This window comes from Sinocyclocheilus grahami, unplaced genomic scaffold (genome assembly GCF_001515645.1).
Source record: "Sinocyclocheilus grahami isolate Dianchi unplaced genomic scaffold, SAMN03320097.WGS_v1.1 scaffold49.1, whole genome shotgun sequence".
In the NCBI taxonomy this organism is placed as follows: Eukaryota; Metazoa; Chordata; class Actinopteri; order Cypriniformes; family Cyprinidae; genus Sinocyclocheilus; species Sinocyclocheilus grahami.
Window position 1 is genome coordinate 1,849,718 of NW_015505228.1, and position 25,963 is coordinate 1,875,680.

Here is a 25,963-nt window from a genome sequence, read left to right on the forward strand (position 1 = left end):
TGAATGTTTCATTTCATCCAAGTGAAATTAGCAAGCAGTTAGACTGAATTTACATTCGTTTTAAACGCGGAGCCAGGCGCAAGTCGACACAGGTTGCGCGCGCGCGCGTCAAGCCTCATCCATACTGCCAGATGCGCTCGTGGAGACTTGAGGAGCCGGGTGCGAGTATAAACGAGCATTACGAGACAGGCTGCGTGAGTGTGGCAAGCATTAACGTCTCGTCCGTGACGTGGGATTCGCGCCGCGTGGGACAGAGATGAGCGAGTATGAGAAGCATTCACAGACACAGGCTGTGTGTGCGCTCTTCTGAATTGGGAATAGCCAACATGCATTATAAACTTATTTCAAATTAATCTGTTGAGAAGATAAAATGTGTAAGATAATGTTCACGTACTAACAAAAACATCTAAGAATGTATCTTTTATTCTCCAGTACTGAAAACAGAACCGATAAGGGATCTTTTGATATGCGCTTGCAAATTACATTTTTTGTTCGTTGTCTGTCATTTCGAAGCTTAAGTTGCATAGATATGCGCTTGCAAATTACATTTTTTGTTCGTTGTCTGTCATTTCGAAGCTTAAGTTGCATACGGTTTTCTTTAGTTTTAATTTGCCTAACTATCGATCTGACCCAGTAGATGCCATAATCCCACTCTGTCTCTCTCCCGTCCTGCTTTCCGTTTTTATTTTTTTTAATAGTGGGTGTTTTCGCAGTTGGCTAAAGCAGTGCTGATTGGGGAGAACGGAGGTGCGCTCACTCTTGCTCAGGGCAAGTAAGACTACAACTCAAGGCTGGCAGTCATGCATATGCTCTGGAACATCGCAGGCTTTGCGATTAGGAAATTGCAACGTCTCAAATCGCGATTACGATTCGATTTCGATTAATCACACAGCACTATTATGTATGTTGTTTTAGGGTTGGCATCCTCTGAGGGGTTGGCATCATCTCTTCTCAGGTGTTCTGGATCCAGACTGAAGCTTGTGTAATCCCGTGGCAAAAACAGAGAAACAAATAGAGACATAATTAGCGTAGCAGCTGTTCCAACCAAGCAAAATTGATTTGTTTAACCCAAGCTAAAGAATAATAATGCGCATTTCAGGGGTTGAATTGGGATTTGTTATGTGGGGGGGGGCTTATATATATATACAATATCATGTTTTTCCGTGTGTGCTGCTCGACCATTTCCGCCGGTGGTGCTCGAGCATTGATGAGGTCCGCACTTATTCCTTTGAGCCGTCCACGCAGTCATCATCAACGGGAAAAACCCCACACCCCTAATCCTAACCATTGCGTATCATATATAATGCACACCAAAGTCAATTTCTGCGTATAAATAGAACACCAAATAAAAACAGAAACTTGTGGTATTGATACACACTTTCATAATTTACGATATAAAGCAGCATAGATTTTTATTTTAAGACAATCATATACTTTCGTGGGCCACATAAAATAATGTGGCGGGCCGGAATTGTTCCGCAGGCCTTGAGTTTGACACGTGTTTCAGACGAATCCAATCAGAGTTATATTAAACTGTTGAACAAAAACACCCGCCTACTAGTGATGCGCGGATGATCTAAAACGTCACCCGAATCCGCAGCTTCAAATAAATGATCCACCCGCCATCCGACCGCACCTGTATTTTTGTCTGATTTAGATAACCACACCCGATCATCACATTAGGGTTCGTACGGTCATGAAAAACCTGGTAAAGTCATTGAACAGCAATTTCCAGGCCTGGAAAGTTTTGTAAAAAATAAACCAAGAAAGTTTTTGAAAAGTCATGAAAATCTATTTCACAATTCTCTTATGTTTAATCAGGTCCTGAATTTCGTTGCGGGATTGCGCATACATTGCATTACTCATTCCCGCAGCTTTCGACATTAAAATGAGGGAAATTGCTGCAAAACATTTATTCAATATAGCGTGTAGGTTAGATGAGTAAATAAATCCACACAAACCATCAGATGAAAACAGCGTGAGTGATTCAGCTGTACCGCATCTTCTCTCTTTGACTTTCTCTTCACATCGATGCATCTAGAGCTGCTGCACGCTGCAATATAAGACTTTAGCTCACGTTTCGGGACAGTTGACAGAATTGTCAATTGCCTAATCGGTCATTGTTGCATCGTCACAAAAATTTATTATTTTCACGGCTTTTTAAGTCATTCGGTACTCACACTCTCCGGAGGCGCTTTTCTGTGCGCTCAGTCACATCCAAAGCGCGCGCTGCGAGTACCAAATTGAGAAAGCACTGTCAGTTTTGTCTTAAGTTAATGTAAACAGTTGTAGACAGAGGAAATCCCTCACTGCTCTTGACTAAATAATGTTTTGTTGAATAACTTTTAATGTTAATTTACAGTTTATTCAATTTCTGTTGCCTATTTAAAACACCTTCATATTTTAGAAAATGCAGTTAATATTTGCATCATTAATGATTTATTTTATCCACCCGCGACTCATAATTGATGTGTTGTTTTTAGTAGGCTACCCTCTAGTCTGAAAGGTGTCTGGTCTCCAAAGTTGACAAGAGAGGACAGGATGCAGTACTTCAACAATGAGGTACAGATGCCGCCCATTTCCGGATTCCCAACAAAACAGATTTGTCCTAAACCAGTCAGCAATATTTCTCCTCAGCCTGCTGGTAGAGAATCTCATCAGTGGGCCGAACTTCAGAATTGTAATGGTTTTGATTCTTTTGCACTTCCCTGCAATTTCTCCACCTGTAATGGAGTGGCCAACACGTATTCTCCTCAAGATCTCCCTCGCCCCCCAGGCCTGAGCACACCTCCAGCGTTAAGCTCTAGCCTCTACCAGACCAGGCCTGGTAAACCTGAGTATATTACACCCGAGAAGGAGGAAGGATACCGCAGCACCACTAACTGCCTGTCTGATTATATAAACTCAGTCAACAACTCCTGCTGCCCTCCACAAACAATGGATGACTCCTATTTCAGTTCATCTCATGAATTTTCATCTGTGAGCAAAGATAAACTGAAAAACACCCAATCGTTCTCTGTGCAGGATGTCAGTAAACTGGCCTTTTTCTTGGCAGAGCAGGATATGAACTATTGCAGAGAATCTACCCAGAATGGTCTTTTAGGACAGAGGAATCTTGAGGAAATCATGGCAGAGCAGAAGAGTCATGCTTTTCAAAGGATGTCGGAGCTTATTACTCAAACAACAGATTTTAAGAGAGAGGTGACACGCAACAATATGGAGCAAAGAGGAGCTAAAGTAGTTGATAAAAAACTAAGTCATTATACTACAAATGAATTTTCAAGGTTTGGGCCACCAAATACTTTTTCTCCTACCATCGTGCCTCCAGCCCTCCACCCAAACAGAGAAGCCAGCCTGATAGGAAGCAGCACCGCCCAAAATAGTGTAAAGCAGTACCAGCCTATCCATTCAAACCATTACCAAAAACAAGCTAAGATTTCAGCAAAGACCAACAGCAACAATGAATCCCAGGGTTTTGCAAAGCTCACAAACACATCAGGGGCTGTTCCATTGCTTCCTTCTCAGCAGTTGTTCCGGCCTGCAGCGAGAGTCTCGGCTGATTTGAGTCAGGGCAACACAGTAAATCTACATGGTGCGATAGGCCAGGTCAGTCTTGAGGATTTAAGGAAGGGAGCGGGAAATGTGGATATTTCAGATTTTGACCTCCAGCTAGAGAACAACAGGTTGTCCGCGGGCCTCATGGTCGATGGGCGTTTTTCTCCGCGCTTTAGCATGAAACCCAAACTTCATGGTTTCCTTAAAGAGGCAGACAAGAAAACAGGACTCCTGCAGAATCCATATCAGGGACTGGGCAGTTTGTACAGAGGACAAATGAGACACAACGGAGTGAGTTCAAACTCAGCCAAAGCTATACCACCACAACTTTTCCCATTCCTATACCAGATGGGTGATCCCAGAAAAAGCACATGCCACCTGATTCAGTCGCCGTCACAGTTGCCCTACTGCTCTGTGCCTCTCATCGACATGAATGAACGTCTGCCAGAGGGAGATGTTTCGCCCTTCAGCCCTTATCTACAAGAATGCATTGGGCTAAGCCAAACATCAGGAGATGGGTCATTCTCCGGGTTTCTGTCGGCCATGACTTTACCTAACTTTGGCAAGGCACTCGGAAGCCCCAACAGTCAGCTACACTTTTACTTGGAGGAATGTTACGAGCAGTGGAAGATGCTGGAAAAAGAGAGAAAGCAAGTAAGCGGGATGTTTCTGAGACATAAGCGTATTCATGTAGTTCATGTATGAATTTTCAGGCATGTGCTGCTGTATTGACATATTTTTTGTCGTAGAGTAAAACCTGAAAATATCTTAAAGCTGCAGTCCATAACTTTTGGCGATCTAGCAGTTAATAAACAGAACTGCATGCGTCTTACGGAAGAACATTGTAGCGATTTTGAAAATTTTGAACCCAAAAAAGTTACGGACTGCAGCTTTAAGCTTGTGTTCAGGTTAGTTCAGGCATTTAAGCAAAAATCAATTCAAGAAACTCATTAATTTCAGGATGATGGAATGGGAAGTGCTAAAATGCTAACTTGTTTCTGTGTTTTGGCATACAAAAATACATTATTCCTTCAGCACTCTATTATAGACAAAACAGTGATTTCTTTTAGGAAAATAATTTATGGAAAAATAAGTTACTTAAATTATTTTCTTGTACAGATTCTGTCATACTACAGAATTACCATGTAGGCTGACCTGTTTTCATGTCACAATCATGAAAAGGTGAGAAACTAATGTAATGTGTTCTTTCTGACAGGCAGAAGCTGTTCTTACAAAGACTTACCCAGGAAAACGCGTGTCTGTAGTAACCAGTAGTGTTTTACCCAAAATGCCCCCAAACCCCTCCAGACTGGACCGCCTCATTGTAGACCAGCTGCGCGAACAGGCCAGGGTCAGTCCAGTATTTCTCATAAAAGTCTTGCCAAGGGGTTTCAAACAGGGGGCCACAAGAGAGTGCTAGTGAGCCTGCCTAAAAGTTCAAACAAATACAGTGTAAAAATGTAAAGGAAAATAAATGATTATGAATAGTATTATGTAATCATGAGAGAATAATCAAAATGATTTTATTCTATTGGCACCCATAGTGTTATGTTGTCTCCGGGTTTTACACCTAATAGTAAATAATAGTAATCTAATAGTGGTGGGTGGAAAAAATAAACTAACAACTTCATAGACAGTGAATATTTTACACATATGTATCATTTCTATTTGTGCCATCTGATCTTATATTCTAGAATTAAATTGTAAGTGTTTTAAACTAGCAAAAATGAATGAATTTTCTATATTATAATGCAGAATTGCATTGTGTTTGTAGGTGGCAGGTTTGCTAGGCAAGATGGAGCAGTTGCGCAGTTTTCCGCTTCATGCTAATGTTGGCTCAGCATTGGACAGGCATCTTGAGGTCATCTACATCACTCAGGCACGCCGTAAGGACGAATTCATCAATGCCAGCAGCAGACAGAGGCAGCCAGCGGCCTTCTTTAGAGAGGACAGGGGTTAGTGAGTCATACACTATAACAAAACCAGGAAAATACACATACAAAAATTCAAAATCTTATATAAACTAGTGTGAAGCTACAATCCTAGAAAAGTGGAAGATGACAGGGCTTGGTAAAGTCCCACTCAGCCTTAGTTTTACTGCATAAGGCTGGAATACACTACACGACTTTTAAAATCTGAACAGATTTTTAAATACTGGGCATCATACACTTACCAAATTTAAAAACTGGCCATCATACATGAAACAACGTGTTCTAAAATCTGCTGAAAATATCAAACATGTTTGATATCCTCCGACTGGATGGAATCAAAGTCTGCAGCTAAAATATTGGAGTCTGACCATCATGTGATTTTCTATGAAATATGTCATCTCAAATCCTCAGACTGGCTCTGAGTTTTGCCAAATAGTGTCAACTTCTTCAGATAGTACATTGGCGGAAAATCGGGGCAAAAATTGTGTAGTGTATTCCAGCCTTTAGTAACAGAACATTTGCTTAGTTCTTGCATCTTGTGTGTTAAAAGGTGAAAAAAAAAAAATATATATATTTTTCACATCTCACAGAGATCCTTCTGTTGGCATCTGCAGTGAAGGACCTGTGCAGCAGCACCAGAAAGGCCCGGACCGCTCTTTGGTGTGCATTGCAAATGACTTTGCCCAAAACAAACAGTTACCCAGAGGAGAGAGACGAGCTGGGTACCTGCTCCCCTTTAGGCCAAGACAGTCCTGAGCAAAGCAGCTTGGAGAGAGCACTGACTGCCCTGTGATCAATTTCTGGCAGGTATACAGTTTTTTGTGTGTGTTTTTTGACACAAAGTAACATCGATCTAACCCTGTCCAAAAAAGTGCAAGAGGTGATGGAATTGCATTTTAAGAAGAATGAATGAGTTATTTAAGTTATTCCACTAAAGTGATATGTTAGGCTCAGTTGTGGGCAGCAGATGGAATTCTTAGTTCATTAATATTTATCAGTCTTCTGTGAAAACCACCAATCAGATTATAATCAAATTCTCCAAAAGACATGGAATTATGGCAGTAAGATCAGTACTGAGCTATTTTGTCCAAGGACCCCAGAAGAACTGCCAGTATAAACAAGGCGTTTTGAGAGAGTATGAAAGAATGATTTAACAGTGACAGAAAGAGAGATGAAATTAGAGGAGGGACCTTTTAACTGGCTAATGGTGATAATGGAACAGAATGTATGGCAAGAGCAAGATCTGTGGCTTTGGAGGATAATTGGATATTTTTGCCCAGTTGACCTAGAAATGTATAAATAGTTGCACAGGAAGCAAAAAATTATTTGTGTTGAAGTTTTTTATTTTGACAGTTTAATTAGTGTCTCCTACAACCCATTCAAAATCCTCAGCTAATTTTAGTTCCAGTGACATTCATTCAGGCAAAAACAGTATTTATGATCAACAGGACATGTTCAAGTTGTCCTTTTATTACTTTACTTATTTATGTGCATGATTCTTTGGCGTCAGCACTTGGTTTTTAGTGGTCTCACTGGATAAGCAATGACAATCACATCTTTCCTAAATCTGTTTTGTTTTTGGAAACTTTGAAAGTGAATTTATTTATTTGCAGTTTATCTCAATTCTGAATTCATCTCAGTATTCTCTATATTTCAATGTATGTATGTGGTCAATCTGTCTGTGATGTAACTCATTTGAGGATATATCGAGTAGCTGAGAGTAACATCATTCATGGACTGAAATAAATGATGTCAACAACATGTTACTAGAAAATGCTACAGACTGACATAGTTCATATGACGTGTACTCATATTGCCTTTGTTTTTTTTGCTTATGCTTTTGTTCAAGTTTAACAATTAAACTAACACAACACAAAATCCCAGAGCTCACAGAGTGGTGCGTAAAACTAATGTTTATTTAATTAAACATTGATTCAAAATACAATGTTAATCAATGCTCTAATTAAAAAAAAATGCAGATCCCAGTCTGTATACAATGAAACTAAAATCATTCAGTAAAGCTGCAGTGAATTTGACTGTTCACTTATAATAATGTGTTTTCCTCACTCATAAAGTTCCTCCCTCTCATTCAGGTCTGAAAATCCTAGACATTTACTCAGCAAATATCATATTGAAAATCCTTAAATGTCCACCGAGTTGAGGCTTAACAGAATAAACCATACTGAAGAGTGTACCTTGCTAGATGATTTCCATTATTAAATCATATGGACACTTTTCAAGTTTGACACCTTACAACATTTAAGTTGCATTAATGTAAAGAAAACCATCAGAGGTAAGCAAAGCAGTGTTTGGATTATGGAAGTTTCACCAGTCAACAGTGTTGAAGAGTCAGAGCTCTTATTGCATAAATAGAAGATTCATTAAGAAATTATAATATCTTCTGCAATCGGCAGAGACACTTAGAGTTTACAAGCAAAGTGAAGCTTCTGATGATCCCTCTGAATCAAACTGAGTCTGTAGGATAAAAAAAGCATCTAACGCATCCATACATCAATTTTAAAAACTGCAACTTGTGGCTGTGGTAGAAAACCTACACATGACACCAAGGCAGAACTATATTCTCTGATTCAAGTTATATTAGTCGAGAGTGAGCACATTCATTTACACAACTCAATTTATTGTACCAACTTCCAGTACAAAATGTTAAATACTGTGGCTTTGATAAAAGAATGCCTCAATCACCTGATCTTACAAGCTAACAGACACAAAAGGTTTCTCATTGTAGCATATGAGAAGGCAGTCTACAAGGTATTAGCACAATATGTAGCAGCTTCAAATGAACAGTTGTCAATTGATATATATGTGCACACACACATACCCTGCTCACTTTAGGATAATCACTGTCCTACAATAAAAATAAACCACAACTGAAACAGAAACAGCCACTAGGAGCAAAAAAAACTACATGTCGGCCCCCGCCTCCTCTCCCATTGATTAGCAGTTTTGTTTCTCTGTCTTTGGGTTGTCTCTGAGCCCTCTCCATATATTGCTACATGACGAGAAGGCTTCCATTGGTTTCTGAAAAAGCTTGTGAGCTGTGAGCTTTTGCATCTTGAGCTGTGTGTTAAAAATCAATGTTGTGCTACTGAGGAGCAACCCATGGAAAACATAAAAAATGGTTCACAGGTTATTTGAAAGTCCCTCAAGGCAATAAGATGGGGATCTATGCTGTTTTTAGACACAAGAATGTTGGTTATCCGCTGGTAAATGTTAAAGAGTGAATTTAACAGAAACATGTTGAAAGGGTGAATCTCATGGAAACATGTCCAGGTCACTTTTCAACTGCCTTATATATATATATATACACACACACACACACAGTATTGTCAAAAGTATTGGGACACCCCCTACTAATGAACCGGTTTGTCAACTTTAGTCTTATATCACTCTACTTAATGATATTCTAGGGAATTGTGTGCTTCTAATTTTATAGCAACAGTTTGGACAGGACTCTTTTCTAACATGACAATGCCTCTGTGTATAAGACAAGGTTCAAAAAGAAATGATTGATTCAGTCAGTGTGGAAGAACTTGAGTGGTCTGCAGAAACCCAGCTGAACACCTCTGGCGTGACTTTAAATGCAGACCTCGAGCCAAAAACTCATCACCAAACACCAATGACTTGTACATATGAGTAAAGTCATTTTAGACACTTCCAAAACTGTTGCAAAAGAGATGGAAATACAATTTTTAAATACATGAATTATGTTTCCATCTTTTTTGCCACAGTTTTGGAAGTGCCTTTTTCTGTTCTAAAGAAGGGTGTGACCCAATACTTGATTTATAAAAAGTATATTGAGAGCGAGAGAGATCAAATGCAAAAGCCTGTAAGTGCCGTTTGAAATTTTCTTCTAAAATGAGCATTTTTATCAGCCTCCTATGTGTTGGTTTAGTAATGTCACTTGAATGGCAATGAATAGGTTCTTTTCTTTGCTATTAAAGTAAAATAACAATTATGAAGAAAAATGACAATTTTAGAAGAAAATTTTAGATGGCACTTAGAGGGTTTTGCATCTGAACTCTTCATATATATTTATATACACGCACCAAAACGCAAATAAAACTTGTTTTAGGATTATGAAGATATTTTGCATAGCCACATTATACTTTACAATTTAAATATTCATGTAACACAGAAATGACTATTTTAACCAAAATATGAATTATGATTTTTGGGTTGAAATGCAACCTGAACATGTTTTTGACAGGGTGTGTGAGATTTACCCTTAAATAAGTAGCACAACAGTCAGCACATGTAAAAATCAATGGGTCATGATACAATTCTCATTCAGTTTGCTGGTTTGCCATTAGTTTTTTTACAAGCCAAGAAAACAGCGAAATCGGCCCAACATTATCATTCCATAAGCACTATCGGACCCAAAACAGGATATGGATGCATACATTGTTAGTTGGGGCATTGTTTGCTGAGGTCTCATTGTATTTTTCTCTTGTAGATAAATGACCTTGGTATCGTACAGTCCACAAAAGTTTTCTTGCTCTGAATTTTCTCTCTATCTCTTGCGTTCTCCCTTCTGTGTGCGTTTCTTTTCTTTGTCCTTGCGCTCCTGCTTGGCCAGTTTGTCTTTCTCGCGTTGCATCTTGTCCTGCTCTTTCTTCTTCTCTGCGTCCTCTCTGGCCTGGTCACGCTGCTGTTTGCGGCGGTTCAAAACATCCTCCACATTGGTGTTTTTGAACAGGGCTGGGGCTGGCAGTGAAGGGAACAGTTCATGTCTAATCATTGCAGATCATACTACAGCTGCTCCTACAACAGTACTGCACACTATATATACTGTGTATAACCAGAGCAGAGATCTTCTCCTGAAGTGATCGTGGTTATTACATAGTAGAGTGATGGTGTCAAAAAGGATACATTTTTCACTGGGTATACCCACTGCAGCTGGTTCTTCCTCATCATCTTCAGTACAAATGTTAAAGAAACTGCTTCACACTGGATCACCTGATCCCTGACCTTGAGAGAGACTTGGTGATGCTTTATTCTTAACAAAGTGCCATAAAAAATACAACATTACAAACAAGTGTGTTAAAAGGATATTCCTCCTCATCTGTGACATGAGCATACTGTGCCAGTAGAGCCTCTTTCCTCTTCTTGGCTTCCTCCGACACCTCCTTCTGTTTGACCACAATCTGTGCCTGCTTCTCTATCATACTGGCAATAGCCTGAACCTCAGCTGAAAATAGAAAACAAAAAACAAAGACAGTAGCTGAAAAACATGTTTATATCACTATTACTGTACTGTGAGATAATACAGAAGAAAAGAATGAGAACAATTACAAATCTTGAGGTTATACTAAAATTATGGAATTGTTACACAAAAAAAAGTGAGAAATAAAAATATTAACGTACAGCCCTGTTCAACAGTTTTGTAAAATTGTTTAATTTTTGTTTAAAGATGCCTCTTATGCTCACCAAGGCTTGATTTACTTGATCAAAAACCAGTAAAATTGTTTAGCATTATTACAAAATTGACTGAATTCACTTAATACATAATTTATTAGTATTCAGGACAGCTGAATTTTCAGCAGCCCTTACTAATATGATGATTGGCTCAAGAAACATTCTTCTTATCAATGTTGAAACCAGTTGAGCTGTTTAGAAACTGATGCCTTTTTTTAGGGGTTTTTTAATAGTTCAAGTTTTTTTGAAACTATTTTTTGTAACATTATAAATGTCTCTAGTCCCGTTTGATCAGTTGAATGTTTCCTTGCTAAATAAAAGTATTAATTTCTTAAAAAGAAAAATCTCACCACACACTTTTGAACAGTAGTGCAATGTTGATCACTCACAGTAGCGCGAGACTGGTAAATGGGGTCGCTGAGATTCCCCTTTTCTCATTTCAGCTCTCCACTTACCATCTCCCGGAGTACCCTTCACTGCAGATCTGCTGCACTCAGTCCACTGTTTTAAGATCTGCTGGCAAACCTCCTCAAGCGTGTCTTCTTCCTACGACAATAAAGTGACCTCTGTTTACTAACACAAGCCTAAAACGGTCAGGCAAACGACTGTATCTGGATGTTTACAGTGACTTCACACCAATCTCTCTGCACACACCTTGCGTAAAACTACATTCAAATATAGTTTACAACATCTGAAAATAAGCTGCTCGTGTGCGATTATTTTTGAGTAACTTAAATGATGATAATAATAATAAACATAGTATCAGTGAATGGCAACAGGCGTTTGATCACGTGTCGCACTTTAACTACGCAAATGAAGGGCCAAAAAAGCAATTCAAGAGTGTTTTTCGGGTTTATGATGAGGTTTTCAGAACAATTGTGAAATATTACAAGTTTCTAACAGTGTGAGATATCTTGACAGCGTGCGAGCATGCGCGTGTACTGACCAGAAAAGCGGACAGGATGCCCTGAAGAGCGTCCTTTTGCTCTTCATCGTTTTCCTCTTCCTGAAGCACTCCGAGTATATATGCTCCGTAAACTTCTCTGTCAACTTCGAGGGAGTCCAGCCGCTCGTTCAGCCAGTTTTCAAACTCCCTGGCGATTTGGGTGGGCGCCGCCATTTTCCCTGGCTGGGGTCCTGATAGTGAGGCGGGATGTCCGCGCAGAAGGCCAGACACAAATGCGCTACACTAACGTTCAACAGAAAATCCATACTTTACGCATCCTTTTCATTGCGATAGAATTTGCGAACGTAGTTATTTCATTATTTACACGGGGAGATTACATTTAGCTTGGTATTCATATAAGTGAGTGCCGTCTAGTACGTGCGAAAAGCTTATTTAATTGCTCACAATTTAAGCGCATATCATGTTTGAAGCAGGCATTGTTTTTATAATGCAAGCGTCCTGTGCAGCAAAGTGGTATCAGAACAGTTGATTTGAAACCAAAGCTCACCACTAGAGGGCATTAGCTGCCAATTTACCCAAGAAGGCCGAATTCTCAGGTGCACATCCGGATCCAGGTAAAGAACTGTTGGATGCTGCTGTATTAAAAAAGCATATGATTTTGTTTTTGTTTTTTAGCAATACATGATTAACACGTTTGCATCTGGTGGGGGCATTATTATTTTGGTGCATAACCTCATTTCACTTAGTAATCATAATCAGGTTTAAAACAGTGGTCAATGAAATGAATATGCATAATTTCAATATGCTGAGAGGGCTACAAAAATGTTTTATAGAATGCTTGTGTTTATGTTTCATAAATTGTGTATGTACATAGGTCTGCGTAAAAGTCTGCTCATGCTTAAGATTAAGCCTGTATCATATTTGATGCATGAATTTCTCAGGTCTTTAATATAGCAACCTGTTTTTATACAGTCTATGATATCAACATGATCAAAACTTTGCTGAAACACCTGTTGCGCACAATCTATGACTTGCTTCTTGCCCTCTGACTGATAGTTCATACTTTTTTAGTAAAAGACCTTTTAGTATAATTCTAAAAATGTCCACCCAAAAGGTCATGGTACACACGTCCTTTTGCAGTGAATGTAAGGCAAAGTAAATGTAAGGAGAACTTCACCATGAAAAATCATGTTAAAATGTATGATACAACAGTTTTGCTGAGAAATGTTTATCTCTCAATCACTGTATTGCATTGCAATATATGTTTTGCCCCCCAAGATTAAAATTAGAGTATAATGAAGCTTTTGATTATCTTTTTAAGACATACTGTTAGGAAATATATAAATTGCATATAAATATCAGTTTTCACTCTGTAAGTAATCTTCTATAGGCTACTGTTATTAAAAAATATGACTGATTTACATTACAAACTATCAGATTTGATCCGTTTTTTTGGTCATATAAATAACAATATCTGCACAAAAGTATTAATATTATTATTAATTTTCAGTTTGAGCCTCTGACTAAAATTGAGGTGGTTTTTTTTCTTCCTCGAATGTAAGCTCCATATTCTCGCTATTTCACATGAGCTATAAAAGCCGGATTTATGATACAAAACATAACTTACTTTAGATTTTGAGTGAAGGTTCAACAAATATTTCATTTTTGTAAAAAACTTGCTTTACTAGGTTTAAATCCAGGAGACTGCATCTGAAGTGTCCATTGGTGTTTACAAGTCCCTTGTGTATCAGTGTTTGTTCTGTTGTGAGTAAAATCCATCAGGCTTCAACAGTATTACTGTACGGCACAAGTTCATCCACTGAAAACAAATGAACAAATAGGTTGCACACATAAAGGAACAATGTAGTGAATTTGGCCTCTGTATGTAGAAATTCTGTGCTCGTGTTTTTTCCGTTTGATTATGTTTATGGTCTGGTTGTGACATCTGAAGCTTTTTCATGTCATCTCTGTGAGAGTAAAAAATCTATTTTAAATAGGAAGACAAAGTTTGAGGCTCTTTGAACATATAAGATTTTAGTTTATATGACTGATACAGAGAAAACATGAAAGTGGAAAGGTAAAATGTAAAGATGGAAAAAGAGACTGTTTGATAAGGCCATTCCCAGACATAAGGATCCAGGGTCGTTGTTGCTTGTTGCTGTGGGCCACTATTTTAAGCACTATTTTTATCAAGGGGATGCAGATTGATACAAAGCGACAAGAGCCAGGGGCTGTGGCAGAGCGTGCGGGTGGGCATCTACATGCTCGGGTCCAAAGGCAAACACTCACACTCTCTCTGTCTCTCTTTCAAAGATCTCTCTCTATCTCTGGTCCCCCTCCGGGACCAATACTGTGTCCTCTCTGTCAGTATCCCGGCTGTACACATCTGCATGTGACACAAACCTCCGGCCCGCTTTGTGATCAGCGTGTGTGTTTTCGTGTGGTCGTGACTGTTTTCAGGATGTCCCTAAAAAGTATTCAAATGTATTACAGTCTTGTTTTATAATTTAAGGTGATTAAAAGGTTAAGTTTGTGGAAGTTTTTAAATTGGAAATGAAAAGAAAGGAAGCGCTTCTTATAAATGAATTCATTAATTAGATCTTTACTGTATTTTATATATATTTTTTATTAAATTCCTTCAACTTCCTTCCATACTTCCTGTAGCTCAAACTGTAGAGCAGGTAATTGGCTTGATTCCCATGGAAAGTAACATCTGATTGCAAATTTACATTTTATGATTTTTTCAGCCCTAATCAAGATTCATGTAGTTCAACTGACTACATTGATGAAATGTTTAAAAGATTTTTCTCATTTAATAACATTTTTGATTATTGGTTATAAATATATATATATATATATAAATTGGTTTTAATAGTATTAAATTATTATTATTTTTTTAAATTAGCATTATAACGTCTTAAAAAGGCCTTACATTGCATTAATTTAAACATGCAGAAGATATTATACAGTCGAACCAAAAATTATTTAGACACCAAATATAATTTTTGATATGTTTTTTTTTTACTAGTGGGTGCAGGACACTATAGTTCATTTATGTAAGGTATGTGAGGATAGCAAAATAAAGTAAACTGTGTCATATTATGCCCAGTAAAACTGATTCAATTTTGGGACCAAAACTTATTCAGACACTTTGACCTGACCATGTTTTGCTTTAGTGTTTTTTCTTTAATTGCTAATGTGACCTTTTTATACCACAGACTGAACAAAATTAAGCATTGCTTGGTAATTGTTTGACCTAAATTGGTATTATCTAATTGTGTACTTAAATTGAACAGCTGACTGCTGACAGCTATTCAACCGAATTCATTTGTGAGACAGTCTAACAGAAGAATGGCATTATCAAGATGAATTTGTTCTGAGTTCTTGTCATATTTTAATTATCATTTTCTAAACTATAGCGAATAAACTGTGATAATGTGAGAAATGTTGAAGGTGTCTGAATAGATGTTGGTTTGACTGTATTTGCTTGTAGTTGCTTGTTTGTGCAAGTTAGCCCTGGTTTCCACCAACAACAGAAGCATCTTAATATTTAACAAAAAGTTTTTAGATTTATACCTTTGTATTTGTATTTGCATTTGCATGTGTGCGTTTTCTTGCAGTTGTGTCTGTGTTAGCTGTGCAAGTTCTAGCTATATAAAGGACAGTCAGCAGTACAATAGAGATGCAGAATGTCACATATGTAGCCATTTTCTGGCGTATGGAGTGGACGGCAGAGCAGAGGTTATCACTTTTCTTCCTTCACTGTCTTTCTCAGTGTGACAGCTCTGGCCTACACTATCTCTGTCCTCTTCAGACGTATGCGTCTTATCTTCAGTTTCACTCCATTCTCCAGGGCTGTCTTCCCTCAGCAAGGCAAGCGGCTCCCATTGTTGGGCCATCTTGTCTTATCGCTGCGCCGACCCTCCTTTGGCTGTTTTCAGTTGTGTTTTGCTCGTCACTTGGTTCTCGGCAAAACGGCAAACTGAAACACTGACAGCAAGAGGAGCCTGTCTAATGGAGCCTCACTCTGAGGAGAAAATAGCAAACAAACAATAGAGGAAGCAGAGAGGAGGGATTGTGTAATTCAGGAAGAGAGGATGGGGAGTGAATTTGCATACTATGCGTCCCAAATAGTGTCAGATATTAGAATTAGTGCATCCCCAGTAAAAGTAAATTTTCCAGTGGGTTTTTGCAGTTTGCATCAGCTAATGTTGCCCACAAATGCTTGTAGAAGAACAGAAGTGAAGGATTTTGTGAATTCACTTTATGGTTCCCAAGGAAGACTTGGAAATACCATGACATTTTTTGAATTGTAATTTTTATGACTTAAAACATAATGCAAATTAATATAATTAAATCAATGTAATCTTATTAAGATAATTATTATTAAGTTATTAACTTAATTTTTAATTATTTTAATTATTAATTTTTTCCTGTGATGGCAAAGCTGAATTTTCCAGTCTTCAGTGTCACATGATCCTTCAGAAATTAGTCTAATATGCTGATCTGCTACTCATGAAACATTTCTTATTACTATTACCTAAAACACTTTTAGGCCAATATTTGTAATATTAAAACAAACAAAAGACTTACTTACCCCAAAACAATATTTAAAAATGATCCTTTAATGCCCCCAGTGATTGTATTGCAATACACTTCGTAAGATGTTTAGGTAAAGAGGGAGATGCCAAATATTATCTATGTGCAATACCAGTCATAAAGGAACGTAAATAACTAAATAAATAATTCACAGCAATTTCCTTGTTTGCAAATCTTTATACCATAATCAAGCTGCAACTTTTTAAAATCTATGGTTGTAAAAAGATTTAAAAAGTTCATTTAGTTTATGAAAGTAATGAGTTTAGCTAGATTATAAATTCATCGTTTACATGCAAAAAAGCCTTTGACTCACTCAGGTTCCTGGAAAGCTGCTCACTAGGGCCTAAAGACACAGAGATACACAACTTCTCCATCACCAGCAAAAAGTGTGTCGTTTAAGTATTCACATTGAGACAGGCAGCGTCTATGCTGAGAGCAAACGTCGCAACAAAACTTGAATGTCCCCGTTATATATAAATAACAAAGCTGCCACATTGCATACTTATAGTGTAGACAGCTCTGTTGATTATAATTGGAGCACTTTAGTTTTGTCGTGCCACATTGTAGAATATGAGAAGCAAAAAGGGTTGGACGGAAGAAGAAAGAGATAGAGAGGAGGTAGGAAGTAATGAGGACCTAATTAGCTTAGATTATAGAAACGGTGATGACAGAAGTGCCTGTGAGAGACACAGACAGGAGCACACACACATAACGGCATACAGAGATGATGGCTGGGGTCAAGTGACTGGGAGGATTAGTTCGAGTGTGTGGCAGGCAAATCTCAACTGGCCCTCAGAGGCGAAAAAGTTCACTGCAACTTTGGCTCCCTGCGATCGTGGCACCGTGTCATTAATCTGGATGCGCTGGTGCGTGTAAATACACACTTGTCCTTCCCTGTAGGCGTGTACTTGCACCTCCCTCAGTCCAGCCATCCGGCCCTCCTGAAATGTTTAATGGAATTAAGGCAATGAAAATGCAAGATGAATAAGGGACTAGAGAGAAAAGAAAAAAGGGTAATGAATCTGATGAATATTCAGGTGGCTTCTGGTCCGACGAGAGCTGTCTGTCAGCTCTGATCCGTCGCCTCTCTTTCTCCACAGCAGCAACACAAAAACACAAAGGCTGCTTGACAGGTCTTTTTTCTCACAAATGCTCAGTTGTATGAGCGTGTGAATTTCTATGAGGGTGGACCAGGGAAGTTAATAAGAGAACATAATTAAGATAATTATTGAAATTATGTTTTCTTTCCATTTTTGGTTTAGTATTTTAGTTTGCTAAAATTTATGTATAAACTAGTGTATTTCTTTTTAAATATTTGTTAGTAAAATGTATTTTAGTTTCATTTTCCTAGTTATGTTTATTTTTTATTATAATTAATTAAATATTTATTTAGTTTTTAATGTTTTAGAATGTTTTTTTCTATTTCAAAAATCCATTACACTCAGATGAACGTCACAACACTGAATAAAAAAAAATGGTTAACTTTTAATTAACTCGCGCCTAAATTAACTTTTAATTATTTTAAATAATTTTGAATCCCTCTTGGAAGTTTGCTGAGGCCCCCTAGTGGACCCTGGGCCCCTGGTTGAGAACCACTACTTTAACTAATATCACTTTAAATGTCAAAGATTTTTTCATCATAAACTAAAACCAAAATCAATTCTTGGCCATTTTAGTTTAGTGCTGGTGATTTTTCCGGCCTTTCCCAGTGGTTAGTTTTTGACTCTGTTCCACTTAATCAAAATGTTTTCATTTAGTCTGCATTGGTAGTTTTTGTAATTGATAACATTAGGGCTGATGCTTCCACACATGTGAGAGTATTGCCCAGGCCTACATGCATGCGTGAGCCATCTCTTTCTGGGTCATTGAACTCTCTTGGCCTCTTTTGAGCTGAGTGCTCAAACTTTTCCTATCCTCTGCTCCGACCGGCTGTCGTTATGCCAGCTCTCATGGTTTCTGTAGAGATGGGGTGGAGCTGGTGTCGCGGGGGGCAGATGATGATGGCGGTCACTTAGCAAGAGAGGACATGTCCAGACGGCGATGTGTCCGAGGGCAAATATTTAGCCCTGCCACTTCAGGAGGGGATCCAGGAAGGTAGAGAGGCAGCAGCGTCTTTGCCAAGCCCAGAGACGTGACTTCAACCTGGGACGGAAACCCCAGCCGCCCTGCCCCCCCTTGCTGAATCTTCTACCCCCGTATTCAGGGTCACGGATCTCATCTCTGGACTAATATCTCAAGCAGTCCACAGATGGGGAATTAAATTGGAGAGCTGGCTCAGTATCAGCCGAAGGATGAATGGATGGATGGATGGAGCGCAGGGTGGCAGAGGGAGGGAAGGTTAGAGAGAGGGAAAGGAGATAGATAGATAAGAGGGGCCTTTGCTGGTGATGGATGAGGAAAGCAGACAGGAACAGTGGAGGAGAAACTGTTGGCAGGAGGAGAGCGAAGAGAAGCACGCCTCTTTTTATTCACCTCAAACCTGACTGCAGGAAGCATATGCCGGATCTGTTCATGAGAACATGTAGCTCTCACGCTTACACATGCGCTTCCTGTCGCCCTTATTGCATAACAGCAGCACTGTAGCAGACAACAAAGCAACGAGCCAATTAGTGGCACATTGATAAAAACGGTAGACAAAAGCACTGCCGTGTGGAGGTCTCTTGCTGTAGACATATCAAGACAGAATATTTGGTTACAGTTAATATAAACCTTAGTCAGGGTAGTGCCATTTTTAAATTTTGATGGTAATGAGAGCAAGGCTGTGACGGATAAAAATACAGCGTGTTCAATGGATTGTTCTGCTGTTTATCAACATGCCAGTTGTTCAGTTGACAAAACACCTTTTCAAAAAACTTTCACTAGACAAAAACTCCAAAACTCACTTTAAAAATTGTTTTATGAAAATGACGTGATCTGGGGCATGCTACTGTAAAGACTTTAGGTATATCTCACTGCCTCGTTTTTATCTACGTAAAATTCAGTATGGCCTGTATTCAGTAAAGTCTATACTGTAACACTGCAACACTCCATTATAATCAACGGTACCTCAATTGCAGCTTCTTAGTTGTTTATAATGACAGTGTTGTAGTTTTACTGCATCACGTTGCTTGTGTGTGTAAATGTAAATGGGATTTTGTTTTGTGTTATAACCTAGGACAAGGGATTAAAGCAAGTGCTTTTTTTTATCCAACTGCAATGAGTGACTCTAGATTTTGTTGGCCGCTTGGTTTGTATTGTAGCCCTGCTTATGCTGAAGGCACTCCTCATATTAAACATGGAGAGACTGATTGTATTTAGAATCAGATAATATACAATAATTCTACAAAGAAAACCATGCACGTACATATAGTTTAGTGAAGCATAATACAAGGTATATGTTTCATGCTTTTTGCAGTGTGACAGAGTGTGTGAATACCGAGTGAATTGTTATATTTGGCTGCTTTGTGATTGATTGTGTCTTTTTCACGTTTGGTTGGAATGGACAAATTGTTTGTTTACAGAATCTTGTCATGTTGCATCTGGCTGTAATTTCTTTCTTCAATGATAAAAACTCTTACTCCCGTCCCTGCTTAAAGTGCAGAACTATCAATACGAGCCATTCATGGGTTGATTTCCTCAATAGGTTAATATGGAGCTCTATGATGCTCTGTTTGTTTTACTGGTCATGGCAATTTCTGGCTCAACTAGTGGCATGAGTTGGGGGCAGGACTGCTTATTGGTTGTATGTTGTAGTTATTGTTTTTGCGATTTCATAGTGCCACTAGTTGTGCAGAAATACACAGTCTGAAAACAGTTCATGCATTTTTCAGCTAGTCTGGTCCCACTGAGCTGTTGTTCTGTCCTTAGAAATTGTTATGAACGCATTTCCTTGGCATTTGAGAATTTAAAAAAAGATACAGTATATTCACCTTTTATTTTCATTAATAGTTCATAAGTGCTTTAAAGGGTTTTTATGATGAGATGTTATTAGAGAGTATTGGAGTTATAGCAGGTGTAATGTGTTTATTGTTGCGTGTGGCAGACAGGGCCATGATCACATACTCTCCTTCTCTTTTTATCTATCTCTCTTTACGTCATCATCTCTGTCGCCCTTACACACAGATACCCATGCATTGCCAGCTGTTTGCATTCGGTGCCTCAAATATTTGCTCAGTCTGTTGACTTTGTCTGTTCCAAACACTCCAGCTGCACATGGCCGTTTCTCTTCCCTTTCACACATATTCTGTCTGTGTCTCCAATTTCTCTTTTTTGCACATGCATCCTTTTTCTCTCTTATTCCGTTCTCCCTAAATCTGAGAGTTTTGATTGTTTACAGAAACCATAAATTTGATTCTAAGATAAAAGATAGGAGTCTGAAGACCCACTAAACAGGGACTAGCAGTGTCTGTATGCACCTTCCATAAGAGAGATTTCTGATAGTGTATTTGCAGTAAAATCAGAGGGATTGCAGCCCTTAGCATTTACGCAGTTTTACATCGATTCAGGACTGTCGCTTCAATTCACAAGACATGGGTCAGTATTTTTTTCAACGAGTAGTCCATAGGACCTGAAACTATTCAATAGTTATTAAAAAGACATACACAATAAATGATTAAGACCTGATAAGTCATATGTGGGTTACATACATGATATGGAGTTATGCCTAGAAATGATTAGTTGCTCACCAGTCCTTTTAGTGTCATTTAGATGCATATTTACATGGAAAGGTAGTTTCTGTAGCATTCTGTGGATGAGGACATATTCTGTGAAGACCAGAGGTTAAAAGGTTGGTAAGGAATCTGTTTGTTCTTTGTCTCCTAAGTGGGGGAGTCAATTCAAAGAGCTTGTGATTGCCATCACTGGTTACCATGTGATGGTTACGCCGTGCATCTCTTTTGACCATTAATCTTAATTACTTGCCCCCAAAATTGACAATCTCCTTGGAATTGTCAATAAGTGTTCTTTTGTTTAAATGCTGTGAGCTACTCAAATCTGCTGGTTGGTTCCGGCTTGTGGGGCCAGGATCTGATTTACGACATCCTGTGTCTTGGGCCTCTGTGGAATTTGGGCTCCTCGTGTTTCAACTGTTCTTTATCAAATCTTACATTGTCTGATATCCTACAGACCTTAACATCAAGAGAGTCCCAGGATTTGTGAAAACCATAGATGAGGGTGAGCGGTCTTCTCCGTTAAGCCCCGTTCACACCGCCAGCGACTTTTTCGCTGCTTGTCGCTTGTGGCTGGCAATTGAGGTCGCTAGTGGGCGTTCCCACTACTGGTTGCCTAGTTACCCCCTAACACTCCACTACAGCAGATGAATCACGTGCTCTCCACTGACTTCACTCCCATTGGTTGTCACTCGCGAAATTCGCTGCTTATTTGCATAAAGTTGAAGAATTCTGAACTTTTGTCGCTTGACTCGCATCGCTTGACATGCCCACATTCCGTCGCCAACGGTCACTGTCGCTCGTGTCGCCGGAAGTCGACTGCTCTCCATTGAAAATTAATGGGATTATGTCGCTCTGTCGCTGTGTGTCGCTGGCGGTGTGAACGGGGCTTTACTCTGAAACACCTCTGTAAAGTCTTATTAGCAATGTTAAAACCGCTTTGAGAGGCCCGTGTGTGAGAGAGACAGATAAACAGTCACGTTTGTTTGACCCACACACCTGTCTGCTCTGAACACCTCTCTGGGCACCCGTCATTCACCACTGCGGGCAACCTGTCCCGTAACACCTGTGTGCCAACCTGCCGGTTCAACTTGCCCAATAGGAGGCGGGCACTCTGTCAGAGGGCGGGTGTTAACTCCCCTGTCATTCTGTGACTGGACAGTTTGACAGTCACCCTGACCCTAGTAGTGGCTCAGAACACTGCGCATACCAATCACAGCCTAACAAGCCCAATAGACAGAGGATTCACTTTCAATATATCAACATCTAAAGCACAGTTTTCCTAAAACTTCCAGGGCTTTAGTAGAATGACTGTGAACAAGAGGATGAATGTTCTTGAGGCAACACCCTTAAGTATTTTTTCCCTGTCAGTCCCTACATCAGAAATATGTTTACCTGCTACACAGTATGCGACTACCTATAGCTTGCCTATACCTAGAAACAGCCCTGCTCTAAATACTTGGTACACTCTATATAGTATAATCTGCATAGTATACGTTTTATACTCAGAGCAATGGTCGCCGTGATTTTGCCAAGTAAGACATGTTCCTGGATCTTTTGTTGATCCTGGATCAACATTACTGTCCAAAAATACAGACTTAACACAATCCCCACCACTAAACCTAACCTTACCCATAATTTATTCCTAAAATCAGAGGGAAATGATAGCTGATTAACAAGGGTGTAGAAGAACCTAATCCTGATTGTAAGCCTAAAACTGACATTTCCTGAATTTGAATAACCTGAAGTTATCTCTCAATTCTGATTGGTTGATTGGAATGATGTGCCAGGATAAACAAAGATGTTGATCCAGGAACATGTTGTACTTGGTCAAATCACACTCACCTCAGAGCAATAGTTGCTCTTTTTTTGTCTACTTTTTGTTTTAGGTTTATTTTTATTTATTTTTTGTTCTGTTGTAGTTTTTGCTTTTTATTTGTTGAATTTTTTGCTTTTTGTTTTGTTTTGATTTGTTTGTTCTGTTCTGTTTTATTCTTTCTTTTGTTTTGGTTTTTATTTATTTTATTTTTCACGGTTTGGCTTGTTTTGCTTGTTCTGTTCTATGCTGTGATGTTTTGTTTTTGGTTTGGTTCAGTCTGTTTTAGACTGTAGTATTTTAATCTATGTAATTTTGATAAATATGTTTGTATAGTGCTAGAAAATGTTTTGAAATCCCACAAATAAAAACATTTTATGTTTTACATTTTTAAACTTTAAAGCCATCTTCAAGAATCGACTAAAAACACATCTCTTCCATCTTTATTTGACCCTCTAACTCTAGTAATCTCTATTCTAATTCGATTCTTTAAAAAATGCCCCATTTAGACTTGCACTCTATTCATTTACTAATTGCTTGTATTCTTTAAAAAAAAAACACTAACACTAGCTTCTCTATTCTTTTTGTATTCTTTCAGTTTGTTTTCTTTTTACGCATCTTCTGCCCAAGCTGTCAAACTGGCGTCATCAGAGAAGAACTGCCATTCCAGTGTGGAAGCAAATGATCAGATTTTAATTAAAGATTACCAAGACAAGTCAGTGGATTAACTTGCATAGATTAATTGGCTCAAGACTAGCAATGTGCACTACCAAAGTAAATAAAGTCAATTTTGATTTCATGAGGACTGTAAGTTCCTCATTGAATTTAGTATCTACTATCAAATACAGCAATTTGGATTTAGCCAGTGTCTATCTTCCAGTGTGAGTTTAACAGGTGTGATCATATCCAGCTCTTGCATATTCAGTAATTGCACACCTGCATGCCGCCAGCTCTCATTCTCTTGTGTGATGTGCTCTGCCTTAGGGCTCATGTCAGAGGGCATCTGCTCTGACATCTAAATCACAGGCACTTAGTTCCACACTAACACTGCCGGGAACCAGAACGAGAGAGACCGGGAGAAAAGTTTCTCGCTCCTCAGGTTCTAATTGTTCCCCTGAGGGAAGACAGTGGCGTTCGTGCAGTGAGGGTATTGATGTTCCGACACTCATTAGAACCTCACACTCCAGCACTCAGCCGTCAGGCCAGGGGAACATGTCCGATTTGGATTGGTTAATTTGATCTGAAATGCGAGACGCAGCCGTGGAGGGAAAGCCTTATTTATAGATTTTGCCGAGTGGTCTTAGGGGCTGGGAGGGAAGGCTGGGATGGCAGGGGAGCGGGGGGATCGTGAAGATGGAAGAGAGATGAGAAGGGTGATATGTAGACATGCTCTGATAATACAGCTGGTAGTTAGGGAAGACAGTTTGAGTGGTGATCTCAGACAGTGTTTGTGTGCGAACCCCTTGTCCTTTGCTCTCACTTGTTTTTCTTTGCTCCATCCTTCTTTCTTGACAGCATGTTTTTCCATCAAAGTTTTAATAGCCATGCGATAAAAGTTATTTACTACTACTATTTCAGCTTATTTAGCACTTTACATGAATGCGGTACACCTTGGTCTCCCAATAGAGGCACAAATTCCATATTTGGCTGTTGTTGTGAAAACTATTACATGTGTTAGTTAGCTATTACATATGTAAGATAAATTAACGAATTTAAAATAAATCTAGCATGAAATTTAACTAGGTTTTAGTTTTTTTGGCCTGTCCCACCTTAAAGGTCTTGACGTATTTTTTTTTTTTTACATTTGACTGCATTTTTGTCCGTGTTTACAAATATTATGGTGTTGACTACATTTGTGAAGATTAACCATTTATTTAAATGTTTTCATTCATTTATGGGAATAAGTTAACTCATATTACGTTTATCAGTATTTACAAAACAACATTTAGTCCCTAGTTAGCTAGCCCCTAAAGAATGAATTTATGATTAATTTGCAATTTTATTTTATTTATATTTTATTTTTAATTTAATTTAATTTAATTAATTAAATTCCATTTAATTTCATTATTTATTTTCCTCCTAAGGTTGACGATCAACATTTGCTTAAAGTGAAGCACCTGCATTCGCTGACCATTTTTTCAGACACACCAAGGAACCAAGGAAAAAAAACATAGTATATTTCATATTTAAGGAGCTTCAGGCCCACATTGTAACCTGTTCAAGGAAAGTGCCTTTTTTTGTGTAAAGTTAGCGTGGGAATGAGGAGCGGTCAGCTCGATGTGTGTGTGTGTTTGTCTGAGTGGAGTGAGATTGAATTTAATGGCATGTGGGTTATTGCTACCCTGCCATCTCGGTGTCACTTCCTCTGAAAGCCTGAAGACATCTAGAGAGACAGAAAGAGATCTGAGACAATCGTACACACAGACCGCGTTATAAAGGTCTTTTCAGCCAGCTCATGTCTCTGCGCTTCTTGCGTGACTTGCTGAGGCAGTTGTGGTATTGCAGGGCCCATCATCCACACAACACTCCTTCACTTTTTTAATCTCTCCACTTTTTTGGCAGTGTCCTGCATCTTGAGCTTTTATCACTGCCCTTCCCAAATTTTCCAGCCTGGTCAGCACAGCCCAACATCTCATCCAGCCTCTGTATGATGCTGTATGTGAGATGTGAGATGCTGTGTGTTCCCTTCTTCCTCACCTTCTGTATCTTTATTACCTGCTTTATTGCTCTGTAAGATTATTTTACCCTCAAACCTGGGTAATAAAGAGAGACAAATGTTCTATATCTGAACTATCTACAATAGTAGTTTATGCAATGTTATTGTTTCTGTCTAATGATACAGAACTTCGCCGTCTCTTTTCGCAGGTGAGTTGGAGTGATAACACTTTTTTTTGGCATTACACTGTATTTTTTTTTTTTTTGTAGTTGTAAATAATTAAAAGATTATGGTTTACAAGAAAATACTATTTCAGTCTTTCTACCTTAAAATTTCATATTTAATTCAGTATATTACCATTTTGTAATTAATTCTGAAATTTACTAGTAATCTCTGAGTTAAAATGGTTTCTACACT

At 38.7% G+C, this 25,963-nt stretch overlaps 2 protein-coding genes and 1 long non-coding RNA gene across 4 annotated transcripts in view; 2 read left to right on the forward strand and 1 right to left on the reverse strand.

Annotated features, from left to right (window-relative positions):
• Nucleotides 1-7,364, forward strand: part of moto (minamoto) — a 14,899-nt gene extending 7,535 nt beyond the window's left edge. The window contains exons 5-8 of the mRNA XM_016269123.1: nt 2,484-4,209; nt 4,772-4,906; nt 5,330-5,510; nt 6,077-7,364. Coding sequence (XP_016124609.1) covers nt 2,484-4,209; nt 4,772-4,906; nt 5,330-5,510; nt 6,077-6,279 — 2,245 coding nt within the window. The 3' untranslated portion in view covers nt 6,280-7,364. The remainder of the gene's footprint in view (nt 1-2,483; nt 4,210-4,771; nt 4,907-5,329; nt 5,511-6,076) is intronic.
• A 2,121-nt stretch (nt 7,365-9,485) lies between these two features.
• Nucleotides 9,486-12,148, reverse strand: ccdc43 (coiled-coil domain containing 43). 2 transcript variants are annotated; one of them, XM_016269134.1, is made up of 5 exons: nt 11,869-12,148; nt 11,378-11,468; nt 10,560-10,695; nt 10,377-10,426; nt 9,486-10,211 (listed from the first exon to the last, which is right to left on the reverse strand). In XM_016269134.1, the coding sequence occupies exons 1-5, from the start codon at nt 12,040-12,042 to the stop codon at nt 10,018-10,020; spliced, it is 645 nt and encodes a 214-aa protein (XP_016124620.1). In that variant the 5' UTR covers nt 12,043-12,148; the 3' UTR covers nt 9,486-10,017. The 2 variants fall into 2 exon arrangements, with proteins under 2 accessions (XP_016124620.1, XP_016124621.1); XM_016269135.1 differs by having other exon boundaries at nt 9,487-10,205.
• Nucleotides 12,149-12,278: 130 nt separating this feature from the next.
• LOC107583054 (uncharacterized) overlaps nt 12,279-25,963 on the forward strand; it is a 61,840-nt gene continuing 48,155 nt past the window's right edge. The window contains exon 1 of the long non-coding RNA XR_001609008.1: nt 12,279-12,443. This is a non-coding gene — a long non-coding RNA (uncharacterized lncRNA). The remainder of the gene's footprint in view (nt 12,444-25,963) is intronic.